This window comes from Ovis aries, chromosome 4 (assembly GCF_016772045.2).
Source record: "Ovis aries strain OAR_USU_Benz2616 breed Rambouillet chromosome 4, ARS-UI_Ramb_v3.0, whole genome shotgun sequence".
In the NCBI taxonomy this organism is placed as follows: Eukaryota; Metazoa; Chordata; class Mammalia; order Artiodactyla; family Bovidae; genus Ovis; species Ovis aries.
This window is the reverse complement of record NC_056057.1, coordinates 66,438,911-66,459,664: the sequence shown is the minus strand read 5'-3', so window position 1 is coordinate 66,459,664 and position 20,754 is coordinate 66,438,911. Positions and strand designations below refer to the sequence as shown.

Genomic DNA, 20,754 nt, shown 5'->3' with positions numbered 1-20,754 from the left:
GAGGCCAATGCCATAACTTCTACCCTGTCAGTCCACTGGACTATTTGAGCCTGTAACTTAATCTGTGGGGCTTCCTGGGTGGCTCAGCAGTAAAGAATCTGCCTGCAATGCAGAATGCACAGATTCCATCCTTGGGTAGGGAAGACCCCCCGGAGGAGGAAATGGCAACCTACTCCAGTATTCTTGCCTGGGAAATCCCATGGACAGAGGAGCCTGGCAGGTTACAGTCCATAGGGTGGCAAAGGGCTGGACACGACTGAAGCAAATAAGCACATTGTGCCTGATCTGTGTCCTTTTCCAAGAGACTGTCCTGGGGGTCAAGCCAGCGGATGATGCCAAAGCAAGGTCATTCAAGCATCAGAGAATACATTTCCAGAAGCAGATTTGTTTACTAACTGGGAAGGCATCCACTAAAACAGAGGGAACAAAAGAATTTTTCTTTACAAACCAGTCCCTGACCCTTGCTTTTAGCAAGAGTTCCCACTTTCCTTGGCAAGCTTTTTCCTACTCTAAGGCCAAGTACAATTGAGCTGGCAGGGAGCATATCCTCACTGGCTGTGCAAGGCTGGTGGCTGAGGTCACACATGTCATTGTAGAAAGGAAATTGGGGGACGCAAGTATAAAGCAGCACCTTGATCTAAAGTTTTGATGATTTTTACAGTATTAGGTTTGAAAGAGTAGTCGATAGGTGAAAATTCTACCTTATAGGACAGAAGCAGCTATTTGAGGTCAGAGCTGCTAACTACCTCCTGTTCCCACTACAAAGCAAAATCTTTTTGCTACACAGAAACTGACTTTCTGCTAGGTCAATGAAGGAGCAAGATTACTTCGGGAATCTTACTGTTTTGTCATACATTATTCTTTTCTTCAAACCCTGATCATTTACTGAGTCTATTTCATGAATGTTGTAGAGCATGATTTGGGGGGTTTCCTCCTTGTGAGATTTTGCGGTGTCAAAGTTGATGCTTTTATTATAATTCACACATACAAAATGCAATTGCCAGAGAGAACTCTTTTACTCAAAAGTTAAATAACTAAAATTAAATGTAGTTTCTAAATTTTATTTTGTCATATTATGGGTTCTAGTGTATGAAATAATTCTATAAAGTTTAGAAATATAATCACCTCTGTATCACTTCTGTCATATGTTATCATTGAAATTTTTATAAACATTTATTTGCTCCCAGAAGACATTTCTAAAGTTAACCTTCCAAAATTAGCTGGCTAAAAGGCCCACCATTAATATAGATATTAACTGTCCAACCTTTGCCGTTATTTTTAATTAATTGAGATTTCTTAATAATTGCCTTTTAAACATAAAGTTAGCAGTCATCCCAAATAATAATTTGCAACAATTTATTATTGCAACAGTTCAATTCAGTCGCTCAGTCGTGTCTGACTCTTTGCAACCCCATGAATCGCAGCACGCCAGGCCTCCCTGTCTATCATCAACTCCCGCAGTTCACTCAGACTCATGTCCATCAAGTTGGTGATGCCATCCAGCCATCTCATCCTCTGTCGTCCCCTTCTCCTCCTGCCCCCAATCCCTCCCAGCATCAGTCTTTTCCAATGAGTCAACTCTTCGCACGAGGTGGCCAAATTACTAGAGTTTCAGCTTCAGCATCATTCCTTCCAAAGAAATCCCAGGGTTGATCTCCTTCAGAATGGACTGGTTGGATCTCCTTGCAGTCCAAGGGACTCTCAAGAGTCTTCTCCAACACCACAGTTCAAAAGCATCAATTCTTCGGCGCTCAGCCTTCTTCACAGTCCAACTCTCACATCCATACATGACCACTGGAAAAACCATAGCCTTGACTAGACAGACCTCTGTTGGCAAAGTAATGTCTCTGCTTTTGAATATACTATCTAGGTTGCTCATAACTTTTCTTCCAAGGAGTAAGCATCTTTTAATTTCATGGCTGCAGTCACGATCTGCAGTGATTTTGGAGCCCCCAAAAATAAAGTCTGACACTGTTTCCACTGTTTCCCCATCTATTTCCCATGAAGTGATGGGACTGGATGCCATGATCGTCATTTTCTGAATGTTGAGCTTTAAGCCAACTTCTTCACTCTCCACTTTCACTTTCATCAAGAGGCTTTTAGTTCCTCTTCACTTTCTGTCATAAGGGTAGTGTCATCTGCATATCTGAGGTTATTGATATTTCTCCCGGCAATCTTGATTCCAGCTTGTGTTTCTTCCAGTCCAGCATTTCTCATGAGGTACTCTGCATATAAGTTAAATAATTGTATATTTATACAAGTGAACAACAGAATTTTAGTATATAAAGCATGTAAGAAGGCTCTTATTGCCAGTTGCTCGTAGAATGCTAACCTGTAATTAAATAAAAATATTCAAATGTTTATAATAATCTGAACAACTTGATTTGTTAAAACGCTGATTAGGAATGATTGTCTCCATGTCATATTACCAGTAATTGTGCAGAAGTTTAGGGATTTAAGACATTATGCTGAAGTAGGTATTTGACTATTCAGTCATTTCTTTAAACTTGAAGAATAAACTAACACAATTTCAGGTAGATGCCTAGAAAGAATGTAGTCAAGTTTAATGGTTTTGTACTCTAGCTTTGTTACTTTAACTTTTTTAACATTTTGTTTTGTATTAGGGCATAGCCAATTAGTAATGTTGTGATAATTTCAGGTGAACAGTGCAGGGGTTCAGCCATACATGTACATGTATCCATTCTCCCCTAAATTCCCCTCCTTTCAGGCTGCCACATAACGTTGAGCAGAGGTCCATATGCTATACAGGAGATCTCTGTTGGTTATCCATTTTAAATAGCGCAGTGTGTACATGACCATCCCAAACTCCCTAACTATCCCTTTCCCCATCCTTCCTCATCCCCAGCAACCATAAGTTCATCCTCTAAGTCTATGAATCTTTTTCTGTTTTGTAAGGAATTTCATTTGTATCATTTATTTTTTGATTCCACATATAAGGGATGTCATGCTATATTTCTCCTTCTCTGTCTTTCTTCACTCAGTGTGACACGGAGTGAAGGTCCATTCATGTTGCTGCTAATGGCATTGTTTCATTCTTTTTAAGGGCTGAGTAATAGTCCACTGTATACACATACCATATCTTCTTTATCCATTCCTCTGTCAATGGACATTTTGGCTGCTTTTATGCCTTGACTATTGTAAACAGTGCTGCAATGAATATTAGGGTGCAAATATACTTTTGGATTATGTTTTTTTGCAGAAATATGCCCAGGAGTGGGATTACAGGGTCATGCTGCTGCTGCTAAGTCACTTCAGTCGTGTCCAACTCTGTGCGACCCCGTAGATGGCAGCCTACCAGGCTCCCCTGTCCCTGGGATTCTCCAGACAAGAACACTGGAGTGAGGTGCCATTGCCTTCTCCAACAGCGTCATATGGTAGTTCTATTTTTAGTTTTTTAAGGAACTTCCATACTGTTCTCCATAGTGGCTGTACCAATTTACATTCCAATCAAAAAGTGTAAAAGGATTCCCTTCTCTTCACACCCTCTCTAGCATTTATTTTTTGTGGAATTTTTTTTTTATGATAGCCATTCTGGCTGGTGTGAGGTTATATCTCAATTGTAGTTTTGATTTACATTCCTCTAATAATTGACAATGCCAAACGTCTTTTCATGTGCCCATTTACCATCTGTATGTCTTATTTGGAGAAATGTCTATTTAGATCTTCTGCCTACTTTTTTGAGTGTTTTGTTTGTTTTGATGCTGTTACAAACAGCCTCATGAGCTGTTTGTAAATTTCGGAGACTAATCCCTTATCAGTCAGGGCTTCCCAGGCAGCGCTAGTGGTAAAGAACCTGCCTGCAAATGCAGGAGACATAAGCAACATGGGTCCTATCCCTGGGTGGGAAAGATCCCCTGGAGAAGGAAATGGCAACCCACTCCAGTATTCTTGCCTGGAGAATCCCATGGACAGGAGCCTGGCAGGCTACAGTCCATAGAGTCACAAAAAGTCAGACACAACTGAAGCGACTTAGCACAGCACAGCACAGCACCTTTATTGGTCACATCATTTGCAAATATTTTCTCCAAACCTGTGGGCTGTGTTTTTGTTTTGTTTATTGTTTCATTTGCTGTGCAAAAGCTTTTGAGTTTAAGCAGGTCCTATTTGTTTATTTTTGTTTTTATTTCCATTATTCTGGGACACAGATTGAAAAAGATATGGCTGTGGTTTATGTCAGAAAGTGTTCTACCTATGTTTGTATCCAAGAGTTCTATAGTCTCCAGTCTCACATTTAGGGCTTTACTCCATTTTGAGCTTATTTTTGTGTATGGAGTTAAAGAATGATCTAATTTCATGTTTTTTACATGCAGCTGTCCAGTTTTCCCAGCACCATTTGTGGAAGAGACTGTCTTCCCAACAGTGTGTAGTCTTGCCTGCTTTGTCATATATTAATTGACCAGAGGTGCATGGGCTTATTTCTGGGTGTTCTATCTTGTTCCCTTAATCTATGTTTCTATTTTTGTGTCAGAACTATACTGTTTTAATGACAGTAAGTTTGTAGAAAATCTGAAGTCAGAGAGCCTGATTCCTCCAGTTCTGTTTTTCTTTTTTGAGATTGTGTTGGCTATTAAGGGTCTTTTGTGTCTCTCTACAAATTTTGAGATTTTTTTGTTTGTTTGTTTCTAGTTCTGTGAAAAATGCCATTGGTAATTTAATAGGGATTGTATTGAATCTGTAGATTGCCTTGGGTAGGATAGTCATTTTGACAATATTGATTCTTCTAATCCACAAACATGGTATATCTTTCCATCTGTTTATGTCTTCTTTGATTTCTTTCAGCAGCATCTTATATTTTTCAGAGTACAGGTCTTTTGCCACCTTAGGTAGGTTTATTCTTAGGTATTTTATTCTTTTTGAGGTAATGGTAAATGGAATCATTCTTGAATTTCACTTTCTGATCTTTTGTTGTTGGTATATAGAAATACAACAGGTTTCTGTGTATTAACTATATAACCTGCAACCTTACCAAATTCATTGATGAGTTCTAGCAGTTTTCTGGTAGCATTTTTAGGATCTTCCATATGTGATATCTTATAATCTACAAACAGTGACAGTTTAACTTCTTCTTTTCCAATTTGGATTCCTTTTATTTCTTTTTCTTCTCTGATTGCTGCACTTGCTATTTTAATTTTGTACATATTTATTTAGCACCTACTATTTGCTGATAATTCAAATACAGACAACCAGCTAGTAAAGGAGGCCCTTGTTCTCAATGTGCTGATAGTCTGGGGATTTTAAACAATTTACACAACTGCCCTAGGCTTCTGTCTCCTTTCTTACAATAGGAGATATTAGCAAAGGTCACAATGATGTTAATAAAGGCCAAATGAGATGATGGGGGCAGGCTATATTTCTTGTGGCATGTGCATGCTGCTGCTGCTGCTGCTCAGTCCTTCAGTCGTGTCCGACTCTGTGTGACTCCATAGACGGCAGCCCACCGGGCTCCCCCATCCCTGGGATTCTCCAGGCAAGAACACTGGAGTGGGTTGCCATTTCCTTCTCCAATGCATGAAAGTGAAAAGTGAAAGTGAAGTCACTCAGTCGTGTCCAACTCCCAGCGACCCCATGGACTGCAGCCCACCAGGCTCCTCCGTCCATGGGATTTTCCAGGCAAGCGTACTGGAGTGGGGTGCCATTGCCTTCTCCCATCATGTGCATAATATATTTATTAATATCCCAGTTGTTTCACTATCCTTTCGGGCAGATGAGCATGAATCAGCATGCTCAGTTGTGTCTGACTCTTTGCATCCCTGTGGACTGTAGCCCTCCAGGCTCCTCTGTCCATGGGATTCTCCAGACAAAAATAATGGAGTGGGTTGCCATGTCCTCCTCCACAGGATCTTCATGACCTAGGGATCGAACCTGTGTCTCCTGCATTGCAGGCAGATTCTTAACCATTTCAGCCATCAGGGAAGCCTCATACACAGTTTAATAGTCATGGGAGCATGTTTGGAGTACAGAACCTGGGTTTAAATCCTGTTTGTTGTGTGACTTTGGGTATGCAATTAACCCCACTGCTCTTAAATTTACTACAAAATTGTGACAATTAGATTACTTCTTTCATTGACAAATTAAATAACAGATTATAGAATTCAGCATAGTATCCAGCACATAATAAAGATTCTGCTGAGGTTAAAGGTTATTAAAATTCAGTACAATTTACCCCCAGTTAAAAATAAGGGAATGCAGAGAAATTATACAATTTGTACAAGCCCACACAGTAAGTTGCAGAGATGAGATTTAGCCAGGTTGATCTATTGCCAACGCCCTTCTCATTTTTTACATTTTGGGTCTCTAAACAACATTATAAATGTAACTATTGGGCAGATTTGTAGGATACTTATTATGTTAACCAATGCTTTTAAATTTTCTCCTTGGGGGCACTCTCCAGTCCAGTTTCTTTGCTTCTCATACACTACCAAGACCACTAGATTGAATCTTCCAGAGTGTGGATGTGGCTGGATAAAGGGTGAGGCCGTTAGTCCCTGGCCTCCAGCTGTGTCTCCATTCAAAAAGAAACAGTTCTCACACTGAGGCAGGGAACTTGCTTGGATATGAGCCAGGCTCCCAGAAATTGTGAAGCTGGATCCACTCATTGGATTGTGAGCCCTCTGGTCCTCTCCGTCTTACTGAACCAAGCCTGGAAGCTGAACTCGTTGTGTCTCATTTGTTTGTGTGTGTGTGTGTTTTTAATTAGCATGCTGAATTACTCTCTTATGATGGAAGAGAAGTCACACCGAGGCCGGGAAAAGAGCAGAAGAGACATCCTGAAGTCCACCAAGCGGACATGGGCTCCCCTGGATGAGCAGCTGCCCCCTGGCTCTGAGGAGGAGAGCCGCAGTCTCACCAACCCCCTGCTGGGTGAGAACAGGCCATCAGGGTTATTTGAAACCAACCAATTATGAGTGGTGAGGGATGGGGAGCTTTGGGCTGGGGGCAAATGATTTTGGAACAAGGACTTGAATGTTAAGATGCCAGTGTTGCTGGTATGATAACCAAAAACTTTCATGAAATGGGCACATCTGACTTCACCTACAGACACTTAAAATACAAACCTTCTTAATGGAAACAGACCAACTAAAGAATAAACTTGGCTTCCTTTCCACTCCAATGTCCCCTCATTCTAAGTCCCCTAGGACCCCAAAACTGTGGCGTTCATGCCAGAGATATGAGACTTCTTGCAGGACATCAAACATCTTATTGAAAGGCTCTTATTTGCAGAGCCTTGTACAAGGTGTTGCTACTAATTTTAATTGTTTAAAGAGTAATAAGTAAGAAAATATTTGTCCTTTCACTATGATTTCTTATTTGTTTGTTTATAATGTTACTGTTTGATGGCTTTTCTTCCTTGCCACCACCAATTTATTCTATCCCTTCACAGTAACTCAGTTGAAGACTAAGCATCTCCCATGTCCCCTTGGCCTTTTTGGTTCACCAGACACCTTGTGAGGGAGTAATTCAGGTATCTTACTGCTTCTTAGGATAAAGTCAGAGAAAATAAGCCCAGAGTAACCTGTAACCAACTGGAAAGGAAACAAATATTTACAGGAAAAACTGCTTTTATAGCCTTTCCTTTTTGCCTCTTGACTAGTTTGTTGAGCCAGTGACAAAGATCCACCTTAAAAGACTGATGCTTTTATAACACAGGGTGCCTTTGGCAATTCTGGAACTGTAGTGCAATTTGCCCCTGGAATGAATGCAAATTTACTTTCTAACCTGGCAGAGAACTCCTTGCAAATAAACATCACTGGCTAGCTGCCTTAGGTAAATGTGATTCAGTAAGGAGAGGCTCCACGTGATTTATATTCAACAAGAGAAAGGCAAAAATCTCCCATGCTTTTTCAGCCTTTGTATCACACCAGGTAATTTAAAAATTATTGTAACATCTCTTGCTCTTTTTTCCTTTCCACATTTTATTTCTCTTTAAGTTATAGTCTTTTGGCAAGTTTATACTTTATTCTCAGGAAAAGCCAATTATGGAGAACAGGAAGTTTTGCCTTGGGGGAAAAATGACTCTGCTTATAGAAACAGGTGATTAAATACTAGGAAATGGACCTATTGGGTAGTGGCTAACTAATGGGTGATATCTCTTCACCCAGTTATATTTTGACTGACTGGTCTGTTTCTCATTTGTAGAAGATTCGAAACAAGAAATTATTCAGCAGTGGCTGGACTCTGGATTCTTGTAAGTGTTTCTTTATTCCCTTGCACATCCTTCTTGCAAAGATCCATGAAAACATGTGGGTAACCCTTCCGGGACAAGGTGTGACATGTAGGAATTTTCATTTTAACTGGGTGTTTGAAGGACTAAACTTTTATTGCAAAAGTTATATATCCACTTAAAAGTACAAAATAGAATAATACTATTTCAGTTCCTAGCTGTTCACTGATTTCCTAAAGTCCTCTTGTCATAAAGCTTAGCTCTTCATTTATTCTGGTCTGTTTAATTAAAAAGTAATTCAGCATAATTTTGTTGTTTGACTCACAATGCTTTTGTTTCTTTATAGTGTCTCTGTAAATGAAAACTTTCAGCCCGCTGTCGACCACATTGGTAAGACAAGCAAACCCAGAAGCAGTTATGCTTTGTGGACCTGAGTAGGGGATGTATTAAAATGTTTGTTTGACTAAATCTTTTTAAAATGAGAATTACCAGAGGTTCCTAAAAATGAAACAGATCTTGGAAACCATTCAGCTCAGTCACTTTGTGTAATAGGTAAGCCAAGTTCAGAAAGGATAGGTGTTCTCAAGCAGCAGATTGGGAACTGGAAACCAGAACTCTTACCCATATCATTAGCTCAGACTCGTAACAGAAAACTCACTGGGTCTGTAAAGACATTTTGCAAGGATGTGATTATGGAAATGAAACTGTTTAATATTTCCTTACACTGTATTGTGTTTTTATTTCTAAATCTAGTTTCTACCCTTCAGTCTTAAAATTATATCTTCTCTTCCTAATGATGCATTTGTTCTCAAAAGGAATGAATGACTGAATTCTATAGCAAACAGTGTACATATCAAGTATGTACTTCCGAGGCAGAAAATGTGGCACACTTGTTACACTGAGATTTGATCAGAACATTATAAGAAGAAAAAGAAATTTATCTACAGGTCTCACAGTTTCCATCTTCACTAAATCAAATATGGTATTTCCTAAAATGTAAGACTCCTCAATTGTAAAATGCACCTACAAGTACCCCTCAGATAAGAAAACAAAACAACCATCCATGTCGATTATAACTAGGCATTATAATAGACCACACTGACTACCAGACACATCTTGATTTCATAGTTGTTAAAATGTGAAAAAAAGTGTGTTTTTAAAATTGATGAAATGCCCTAAATAATGTATGTAAAAATGACATAAAACAAGAATTTAATGACTAGAGGGAAAAGTATTAGTCTAATTGTTACTTACTTGTCTGGGTTTAATTATTTCACTTTCTTCACTGCCATTTAAATTAAGATTGACCATTTGCTACAAGCCAGTTTAAATTTAAGAATTTTTACTTTAAAATCTAGGTACATCATTAAAATTTCCTCCTTCACCAAGCTTATTTTTTTTAATATGAAAGTTTCATGATGCCAAAATCTTTAAAGATGCTTGCCAATAAGCTGAATTTAAGAACCTTTGTTATTGATAGTTCATTCTCAAGAAAAGACAAGAAGTTAAGAAATATAGCCAGCATGTCAGATCCCTCCGATATTTCATCTTTCCCAGTTTATAGTGGGAGGTCTGGCAACCAGTTCTGGGGTTGTCAATAAGTGTATTAGAAACTTCACTTCCCAGGAATTAAGACAAATCATGGACCTTCCTCCTCTGAATCAAGTCAATGAAATAAAGGCATGAGGTGAAGACCTGGAGGAAAGAAGGAGTAACAAAATGACTCTGAGATCAGACACACATGGTTTCTATTTCCCAGGGTCTTTATCTTTAGTAAGGTTTTTAATAATAATGGAATAGCTTCTTACAAGTTTAATTGAGCCTTCACTTTTACAAGGCCCTTCCTCATGTATCATATTTTAAGCTCAGTAACCTAGCAAGGCTGGTGTTCATCTATGTTTCACAGGTGAAGAATCTGAGTGGTCAGGTGCCACAATTTTTAGTCACAGCTGGTTAGAGGTGGGCAGAGGAGCCTGCAGGCAGGCATCCTCTCAGCCCCTCTGTGTTTTCACCACAATGAGCTCAAGGCATCCCAAGTCTGAAGCCAAACACTGCACTAAGATGTGGAAACGACAACAGTAGTAGCAGAAGTTGGGGATTTGGAGGTCATGAGGGGTGTTGCAGAGAGAAAACTACGGTGAAACCAGAAGCAGCTGAAGTAGAGAGAGGAAAGGAGTCTCTGCTGGAGCGAAAATCATAAAAAACTCCCACAATCCCACTATGATGTAGAGTGGTGCGTTCATTCTTAAGGCAGCCATAAATAATTACCACAGACTTGGTGGCTACGTCAAGGCTGTATACTGTCACTCTGCTTATTTAACTTATATGCAGAGTACATCCTGAGAAATACTGGGCTGGAAGAAGCACAAGCTGGAATCAAGATTGCCAGGAGGAATATCAATAACCTCAGATATGCAGATGACACCACCCTTAAGGCAGAAAGTAAAGAGGAACTAAAGAGCCTCTTGATGAAAGTGAAAGAGAGTGAAAAAGTTGGCTTAAAGCTCAACATTCAGGAAACTAAGATCATGGCATCTGGTCCCATCGCTTCATGGGAAATAGATGGGGAAACAGTGGAAACAGTGTCAGACTTTATTTTTGGGGGCTCCCAAATCACTGTAGATGGCTAATGCAGCCATGAAATTAAAAGACATTTATTCCTTGGAAGGAAAGTTATGACCAATCTAGACAGCATATTAAAAAGCAGAGACATTACTTTGCCAACAAAGGTCTGTCTAGTCAAGGCTATGGTTTTTCCAGTAGTCATGTATGGATGTGAGAGTTGGACTGTGAAGAAAGCTGAGTGCCGAAGAATTGATGCTTTTGAACTGTGGTGTTGGAGAAGACTCTTGAGAGTCCTTTGGACTGCAAGGAAATCCAACCAGTCTATCCCAAAGGAGATCAGTCCTGGGATTTCTTTGGAAGGACTGATGCTGAAGCTGAAACCAATACTTTGACCACCTCATGCAAAGAGTTGACTCATTGGAAAAGACCTTGATGCTGGGAGGGATTGGGGGCAGGAGGAGAAGGGGACAATAGAGGATAAGATGGCTGGATGGCATCACCAACTCGATGGACATGAGTTTGGGTAAATTCCAGGAGATGGTGATGGACAGGGAGGCCTGGCGTGCTGCAATTCATGGGGTCGCAAAGAGTCGGACACAACTGAGCGACTGAACTGAATTGAACTGAACTGGTGGCTTAAAAACAGAAATTCATTCTCTCACAGTTGTGAAGGCTGAAGGTCTGAAATCAAGTGTCAGCAAGGTTATTCTCTCTGAAGGCTCTAGGGAAGAGGCCTGCCTGGTCTCTTTCTCGTGGCTCCCATCAACCCTGGCATCCCTTTCATCCTTGCGTCCTCCGCCTCTGTCTTCACATGGCTGACTTTCCCCACTGAGTCTTCTCTTCTCTTAAGGACACCAGTCATTGGATTTAGGGTTTAAGTCTCACCTTTACCCAGTATGACCTCACCTTTACTAATTATATCTGCAAAGACCCGGTTTCCAGATAAAGGATATATTTTGAAGTGAGATTTCAAATTCTGAAGTGAAATTTCAAATACTGAAGTGAAATTTGGGTGGATACTACTCAACCAACTACAAGTAGAAATCATTCTATTTGCTTCTCTTAGTGATAATTCTGAGGCTTTCTTCATTAAAGTAGCAACAACATCCAAGTGCCTGCTCATCTTTCACATGACCCTGTACGTCCCATGGAAAGCATTCTAGTGGGCGTCAGATAAAATGATGAGGTGGAACAAGGTTTCAGTGGCCCTGTTGCTGATTTCCTCCTCTGTTTTGAGCTAGCCAAGGTCAGATCTTGGCTTCTCGTGGTGATTCTTTGGAATGATGCTCTGTGGTTCCCTAAATTCTAATTTTTATTCAGCTTGAATCTGGTTGGTCCATCTTGTTCACCACCGTTATGCTGGGTAAAGCCCCCTAACCCTTGGCAGTTCAGTATCTTCAGTAAAACTCAGAGGGGAAAGAAATTAATACATGTCAAGGGCACACAGGCTAGGTACTCTATATGCATATTATCTCATTTATCAGAACCATCTTCTGAGGTGGATATCATCATTATTAACTTTTGCAAAGAGGTAAATGAAGCTCAGGAAGGTTAAGTAACTTGCCCAAAGTAACCAGTCAGGAGGAAAGTGAGTTGAGATTTGAACATGGGTCTATCTGACTCTGTAGCCACGTGGCCTCTCTAGACTATAGTATAAATTACTGTCCATGTTATGCATGGATGCCCCTGGGAGTATCCTGGGAGGAAAGCTCTGCATCAGCATCCCTGCTGGAAAAGTCAAAGCATGAGCAGAGTGGGTCAGCTCCCTGACAACCACTTCCCCTTCCAGCTCTTCTGACTCTTGTACCAGCTTTCAGGGCCACAGCTCAGTGCTCTTGAATTTAATTCTTTTAAAGTGGGACAATGCTAATTTTTAAATGTCAATCAGGTATCGGTAGAAATACAAATTGACCACATCTGGATCTTAAAATTAAAAAAAAAAAAAAAGATGACTCAAAGAATTTTCTGGCAAATCATAAGTCATTCTACCTTAACTCTAGAAATTTTAAATTATAAGAAACTAAGCTCTTAAAAAATTGACATGACTAAGAAACTAATGCTTAATAGTTGGAAAATTCTGTTTTTTCCTGAGGCTCACTAGGTTTCTGATCTCTATACATTTCAGTCTCAAAAGTTATAATAATGCTGATTATGAGTAATAATTATCATATATTGAGTGCTTATTGCATATTTGAAAACTATTATGATATACTCCTCAAACAAGGTGATTGATTAATTTCATTAAATACTGAAGAAACAGATATTCAGTAAAGTTGAGAGATTTTCCCAAAGCCACATAAAGCCGAAGAGGTGGAAACGTGATTTGAACTCAAGTCTGTTTGATTTCGAAGTTTATGCTCTTCTTACCAGAAACCAGTATACCACATACTGGTGTAAATCTATGGCCGTTAATTTTCTCCCTAGACTTTCCTTATTTCTGTGAGCCAAGTTTGGATAGAAAAAAAGGGATAATTCCTAAATTTGGATAGCAAAAAGGGATAGTTCCTTATTTCTATGAGCCAAGTTTGGATAGCAAAAAGGGATACTTCCTAAATAAAGCAATAAAACCTTATTTCATTTATACTTGAGGTGCATAAAGGTTTTTAAATTATTAACTAAAAGAAGTATAGAGGAAGATATAAAAAGTTATTCTGAAATTAATCTATAAATAACTCCTATAACTCAAATTTGCCTCAGGTTTCTCCAAGCCTGTGGGTAAACATTACATTACAATGAAATTAGTCTACCAGTTCTGAGAGATTACTGCCTCTATCTTGGTCCACAGGGTCTATTGAAAAGTATCTCCTGTAAATACTGTAAGTATTTCTGGGAGCCAACAGAAGCTGCCTCACATATTTTTATGAAAGAGTTGACTTTCACTGACACTGCTTCTACTCTAACAGAATTTCCTGGGTGTCAACAAATGGACAGTTCATGTCTCATCACTTTCTGAGTGTCCGTTCTTGTGTTCCTCTGGTGCTCCAGTTCTTAGAGAATTTATGGAGACGCTCTTTTCTATTATACTGCATGTGTGGATCTAGGTAGCATTACTAATGTGCTGGGTCACACAAAACTCGTGATGGGAATCAACTTTCAGCTTCTTCCTGCAACCCATATCTTTCTTTGAGTCTTAGACTTAGTCTGGAGACCAGAGAACAAATATGCTATCAACTCCATTTCCATGCCCATAAGTACACAAAACTTCTGACAGATTCCCTTTTATTCCATTCTCCAGTTATTTAACAAATATGCATAGACTGCCTCCTACAAACTGGATACCCCATTAAGATTGGAGATACTGAAGAAAAAAGATGCAGTGGAGATAGACACATTAACAAATAAATATATAATATGCCAGGAGTATAGACAGTGAGGTTAAATGTCTCAGATAAAGTACCTTTCAGCAGCTGCCTGAATGAAGTGAAGGGTTGTGGCATTTGCTTATTTGTAAGATGAACTGTTCCAGGCACATGAGACAGAATGTGCAAAGGCCCTGGGATGGGAATGGTCTCTCTGTATTCTAAGAATAGCAAGCCTAAATAGTTGCAGCTAAGTGAGCAAGGAATACAGCAAAGAGCTATGAGTTAAAGAACTATTCAGAGGTCACATAATTTAGGGCTATATCCCTGTAAAAATCTTTCTTTTACTCAGAGGGAAAATGTTATACAAAAACATTTGTATAATGTTTTATACAAAGTAGTGGCATAGCCTTGGTTCTTTTTAACAGGACAGCTGTAGTGGCTACTTGGAAAATAAATTCTGTTGGAGAAAATGTGGAACCAGGGAGCCCTGTTAGCAGGCTAAGGAAATAACTTATGGAAAAGAAGATGAGGGCATAGACCAGGGCAATAGCAAATGCTGCAGAGAGTAGTGTTAGATTCTGGATATATTTGGAATGTAGGTAGGAGAGGATATGCTTGTGGATGTAGAATATAAAAGAGAGAAAGAAAAGCCAAGGATAATCGCAGTGAATTTTGCCCAAGCATTTGGGCAGGGTGCATGGTCATTTATTGCAATGGGAAGAACATAGAAGAATCAGGCTTGAGGTAAGAGATGCAATTTTAGGCATGCTATGATTCAAATACCTAATAGAAACCTAAAGAGATACTAATAAATAGGGGTTAGTTAGTGTTAGTTGCTCAGTCGTGTCCAACTCTGTGACCCCATGGACTGCAGCCCACCAGGCTCCTCTGTCCATGAGATTTTCCAGGCAAGGATACTTGAGCGGGTTGTGATTTCCTTCTCCAAGGGATCTTCCCAACCCAGGGATCGAATCCAGGTCTCCTGCACTGCAGGCAGATCCTTTACCGACTGAGCTACAAGGGAAGCCCAGAATAGGGATATATTAGTACAAATTGGAAATACAAATCTCGAGTTCAGGGGGAAAGTCCAGGAATTAATAGATAACTGTTTGGGTCTAGATGGTATATAGATGATGATAACCCAGAAGTTCAAATAAGCTCACCAAGCAAGTGCATAGAGACAGAGAAGAAGCCTGAGAGATACGGAAAAACCAGCAAGGGAGGAAGAGGAGGAGAAGGTCATGAAGTAAAATGAGGACAAAGAGAAAAGTGTCTGGAAGATGAATAGAGTTAAGGTGTCAAGGAGGGAATGATCAACACTGTCACTGTCACTAACGGGGTAGGTATAATGAGGAATGAGAATTGTTTGGCGATTAGGTCACTGGTGACCTTGAAAAGAGCTATTTCAGAGGAATAGTTGGGGAGAAAGGCTGGTCACACGACCTTCAAGTGAGAAATGGGAGTAGAGGAAGTAGAGACAGAAAAGTATTTGGAGGAGTGATGAGGCCAAAGGGAGCAGTGACTAAAACGATAGCTGGACGAGAGGTGGAGACAGAGAAGATGTTCTTTTTCTGGGGATGCCAGCTGCTACAGCCAGGTGTATTGGCTGACGGGGATGATCAGTGGCCAAGATGTACTGAGGTGATTGTGGCAATTTCCCTGGCTTCCCAGAGCCATCAGCACAGCCTGGATCTCCCTCCAGGGCCTTGTCTCTTGAGGCTTTGAAGTCTCTTTCATTGAAACACTGCTTACCCAGGTTCACTTACTGATAGAAATCATTTGGGCTGCTCCTTTTATGAAAATTACCTAAAGGCCCTTGCTCCTTCTTTCCATGTGAATATTAAGAATTACCAAAAGTTGGACATCTGCCCATACTACTTACATCCCAAGTCTTTGCAAGGGATGGTTTTGTACTTTCTGCCCTGTCTTCTGACAAACATTAGGGCATATTAGCGGAATGGTCCCACAGTCTCCTTTTTATGTATCTTCAGGGAACCTCTGATCAGGACACATGGATAACTCACAGGAAAGAGCCTCATGGGCATCCTTCAGTTTCTTTCTCTTTTTCCTTTCTAAGAACCACCATCAATGGGTGCAGACTAACTCTTCTTGGTCACCAACTTCACAAGCAAACAAGTCAGATTCTTGGCTTGGGCTCCATAAGGATCCACAGACCTTCCTTTAACCACAGACGCAGTAGGACATTCAGAGCCTCTTTGGGGTCACTGGTAGTGCTACAGGGGATCATGGTCATGGATGTTAAGGGGTCCTCTTCTTAGGCTGCTGACTCACCCTTACTCCCAGATTCCACTGGAAAACTGTATAAGAAAGCTTGGAGGGAGGAGCTGGTGTGTGGCAAATCCAGGGCCACACAGAGAACAAATCCAGCATCAGCTCTGTCTGCCTGTGGAGCACGCCATCCTGATGCTACCAGGGCAGACACGTACACCAAAAGCATGAGCTGACATGCAGTTTTATATGTCACATTCTTGTTAAATAACACATCCACACATAACTGCAAGTGAAAAATCGAGAGCCAACTTCAACAGCACGAGACAGGTTCTGTCAAAGTTCTGCTCAGTGCCGTAGATTACACCATAGGTGCTTAATTCATTTGTCATTTTTACTATTTAGACATTTCTTCACTGTTTCTCAGAGAGCTCCCTGAAGAGTAAACCTAACCCTTTCCAGAGGAATTTTTTTTATAATAAGAACTTGCTAAATCAAGTTCTAAATTTGTGATCTATATTATAGGAATAGGTTAAAGTAAATCCAGTGTAACATGATAGATGTTCCTTTGAAAACATTGTTAGAAAATGTGTTAGAGATGAACATATTGAAAAATGATGCTTTTCAAATGAAAGCATTCAAAGCAGAGAATTGTGCAAGGTGAACGGTGCAAAGATGTAGAATATATGATTCCTGCTCTCAAGTATGTTATTCTGACTTTTCAGGGCCATTACAGCATGAATATAACCTATACCAATTTTCTGCAAGACTGTCTAGTCTTATCTCCTCTCATTACATCCCTAGTCCATTCTCTTTCTTCATCCAGTTCTTCCTTTCTTAAAGTCTTTCCTGTTCTGTTTACCTCTCATTCTTTTGAGATCTTACCCAAGTCCCATGTCCTCTGTAAGGCCCTTCCTGACATCTGCCCTAAGAGACTCAAACTGCCTTCTGAACACCAGTCACATCCATCATGGGTTCTATACTTATGACGCTTGGTCTGTATTGCCTCAAATTAGTAAGATATGATTGGTCTTATCAACAAAACTGTAAAGATCACCGAGGCAAGAATCATCTCTAACACAGCTGATTTCTCTAAACCTAGTCAACAAAAAGATATCTTAGTAAAAACTGGTCCATAAGAAAGATGATTCATTCACATTGGGAAATCTCCAAAGAGAAGGTGAGACTTGAGCTTGTCAGTCAAAGAGGGGTATAGTTTTGAAAAACTGAGACAAAGCATGATCATGTCATTTCCTGGAACCAATAGGAGCTTGAACAAAGGCACAGAATGAGACGCAAACTGAATGTGTGCCGGAAAGCATGCAGAAGATGGTACAACTAGAGAGAAGGTCCCGCGCTAGGAGCAAGGGGGGACACTTTTCTGTCAGATAAGGTGTGATCAGTTTATAGATGCCTTAAAATCCAGAAAGAAAGTATCACTCTTTCTTAGCACAGACGTGGCAAAGAAGTATCATCTCAGGTTCCAGGGAAAGGACGGGTAGTGCAGCGGGGGTCTGTGTTGAGTAGAACTGTGAAGCCATATCTTTGTTCACCTGAATAGAGGGTCATGAGTAATAACTAATAACTCCACTGGTGTTGCATTGGGGAATGGAAGCAGGTGTTTCACATTTGCCGTCTCTATTGTAATGAGTTATGAACGGTTTCTGGGAAGCGAAATGGCAGATCCCAGTGCTCATCCTGGCAATGGGAAGAGGGTGCAGGCTTTGGGAAGAAGCTGACCTCAGGCTTGAGGTGATGAGGGCTTGGGCTGGCTGTCAGCAGAGGAATAGAGAAGAAGAGTCCACCTGTAAAATAAACAACTCTCTGGTTGAAGAGAAGCAAAGCATCACAACTAGCTTTAAAGTTCTGAGCATGAGGGTCAGGGAGAATGCCAGAGTCTCTTCTTTGTAAGAAGATAGTTTAATAAATTGCCAGCTGAGGCAAACAAACCCTTTTAACTGCCTCTACTATCTTGGTCATGCAGGAGTTAAATACACAGAAAGCTGCAGAATGTTATTATTTTAGAGCCCTGTGAAAATGTAAGTTGATTAGTCTATTGGACGATATTCCAAAGAACCAAATGTCTTCCATGAATCAGTCAGAAATGCTTAGGAAAACCAAAATAAAAAATGCTTTCCAAGCCAATAAAGGTGCTAATTAGTGCCTTCTGCATATCTCGCTACATCTTCTCCAGTAATACATTTTGCAGGGTTAAGTGCAGTGTCTGCTGCTTCAGATGGCAGAAGTCCACCTGACAGTAGGGAGGATGGCTGGAAACTCAAGTATCCGAAAGGGAATCAGAACTGGCATTTTAACCCAGGCAGCGCGATGTATTCAGTAGAGCAGGGAAATTTTTTTTTCTCACTTTAATTTTCCTTCAGATCAGCCCTTAGGAATCTTGAAAATAGGACCTAAATTGTTTCTTTGTTGCCTCTATGACTTTAGAGAGTAAAATCTGGTTTTAAAAACCTAACAAGAGTACTATCTTGGAAGGACAAAGACATGGAGAAAATACAGAACCAAACACCCAGAGAAGAAGCCAGCGTGGAACTGAGGAGGTCTAGCAGTAAAAACGGCTTTCCAGGTGGTGCTAGTGATAAAGAACTCGCCTGCCAATGCAGTAGACATAAGAGACAGATGATGACTCCCCGGGTCAGGAAGATCCTCTGGAGGAAGGCATGGCAACCCACTCCAGTATTCTTGCCCCCAGTATTCATGGAGAATCCCATGGACAGAGAAGCCTGGTGGGCTACAATCCATAAGGTTGCAAAGCACTGGACACAACTGAAGGGACTTAGCATTTCCTCTGGAGGAAGAAATGGCAACCCACTCCAGTATTCTCCCCTGGAGAATCCCCTGGACAGAGGGGCCTGGCGGGCTACAGTCCATGGGATCATAGGAGTCGGACAGAACTCAGCAACTAAACCACCAGCAGCAGCAGGCTTATGTGGTGAACGCAGGCCCATCTGTTCTTCTACCTGCAGAAGCTTGAGGAACAGTTTGTTTGTAACAGGAGCAGTTTGTTTGTCCCATGATGACATTCCCTGGGTGTCATGCTCTGATTAGAGGTCCCAGACTCCAGTGCTTCCAGAAGCCAGGCAGGTGAGTGCTAACGAACCAGGCAGACTAGGAGAGACTGCAGAGAACTGCAGAGCATGTCACCTAACAGAGGCTGCCCTGAAGAGAGCTGCACTGGGGCTGCTGGGTCTTCTGGGTCTTAATGAAAGTCTAGGGATCCCAGTGCTGCTGAGAACTAGACTACCAGCTTCTGGCTAATTATTGAAAACAGGCAAAAATGCAAGGGGCTGACCCTAACAAGCTTGTCTTCAGGCTCCAGGAAATTTACTTTATAAATCAATGAAACAAAACTAAAACCGAAAAGCCCTCAAACAGGCATAGAATAATAGTCTCATGCTATCCTGTGTGTTTCAACTGTCTGGGTCCAAACACTGGGAAGGCCAGTTGCTGCTTCCACAGTCACCACAGGAAATAAACACATAACAACACTAAAAATGCCCCTTGGTCTCCTAGGACACTGGGAGCCCTGATGCAACATGGAAATAAAACCGGTGAAGCTAATTAATTTCTGATCATTGTATTATAATTTTAAAAATCAGGCTTATCTAGTGGGTTTAAATCTGAGCTTGGCAGCAGAGAAGTCTACGCCTCTGAATATATTGGATAGAGATTGATGTTTGTGTCATTTTAAACTAGATGAAGACGAAAGAGGATGATGAGTCTAACAAAAGATGTAAAAGCTGTATCTGAACATTAGTGAGAGTGGGGTTCGGGTAAGGAGAGTCAAACATCTCGCCCAGCCCCTACTCATCAGCAGTATCTGGGCCTTAAAGGGAACCATAAAGTGGAAGGAGAGAAAGCCTTTCCCCTGCTGATGCTATAACTGTGTGAGGCTTTCATGTGTGTGTCATCAAAGCATAAGACTCCCCCATTGTGAACTAGCAGGTCCACTTTGCACATTCCCTAGAAAATATGTTATCATCTGGGGCCCCTTTTCCCCTGTGGGGCTGCCCTGGGTTTCCTGGCAACCAGATCAGTCCTGAAGCTGGACAGCAGAGCTGCGGTGTGTGATCCATGGAATGTGACCACTAAATCTGTGTGGACACTAGAATCCCATGAGGAAGCCCTGGGTGCAGGGACGTGGTAGTTTCTGGATGACTTGGATTTTCTACGGGGCTACGGCTTTTGAAAACGCAACAAGGCTGTGCTAACTCTTTTCATCAATACCTGAAAACGGGTCATTTCCCCTCCGACAGTTTGAGCAATTTTCTGTGACCACAATGTCAGGCCCCTGGTCCAGATGTACATGTTCATTCACAAGTTCCAGGAAATCCAGCTCAGTAGCCAACAACCAGAAAAGACTGATGTGGCGGCAAGAGTGGTGGTGCTGGCAGAATGTGAAGCCAGATATTCTAGAACTCTAGAATATTTTATGTGAGAAATGCTGCTCAGAAACTC

The 20,754-nt window shown here is 40.9% G+C and overlaps 1 protein-coding gene across 2 annotated transcripts in view; it reads left to right on the top strand.

Annotated features, from left to right (window-relative positions):
- ITPRID1 (ITPR interacting domain containing 1) overlaps nucleotides 1–20,754 on the top strand; it is a 134,699-nt gene that overhangs the window by 31,075 nt on the left and 82,870 nt on the right. For both annotated transcript variants that reach the window (XM_004008240.6, XM_027968636.3), the window contains 3 exons: nucleotides 6,719–6,882; nucleotides 8,158–8,206; nucleotides 8,529–8,572. In XM_004008240.6, the coding sequence (XP_004008289.3) occupies nucleotides 6,720–6,882; nucleotides 8,158–8,206; nucleotides 8,529–8,572 (256 nt within the window). In that variant the 5' untranslated portion in view covers nucleotide 6,719. The remainder of the gene's footprint in view (nucleotides 1–6,718; nucleotides 6,883–8,157; nucleotides 8,207–8,528; nucleotides 8,573–20,754) is intronic.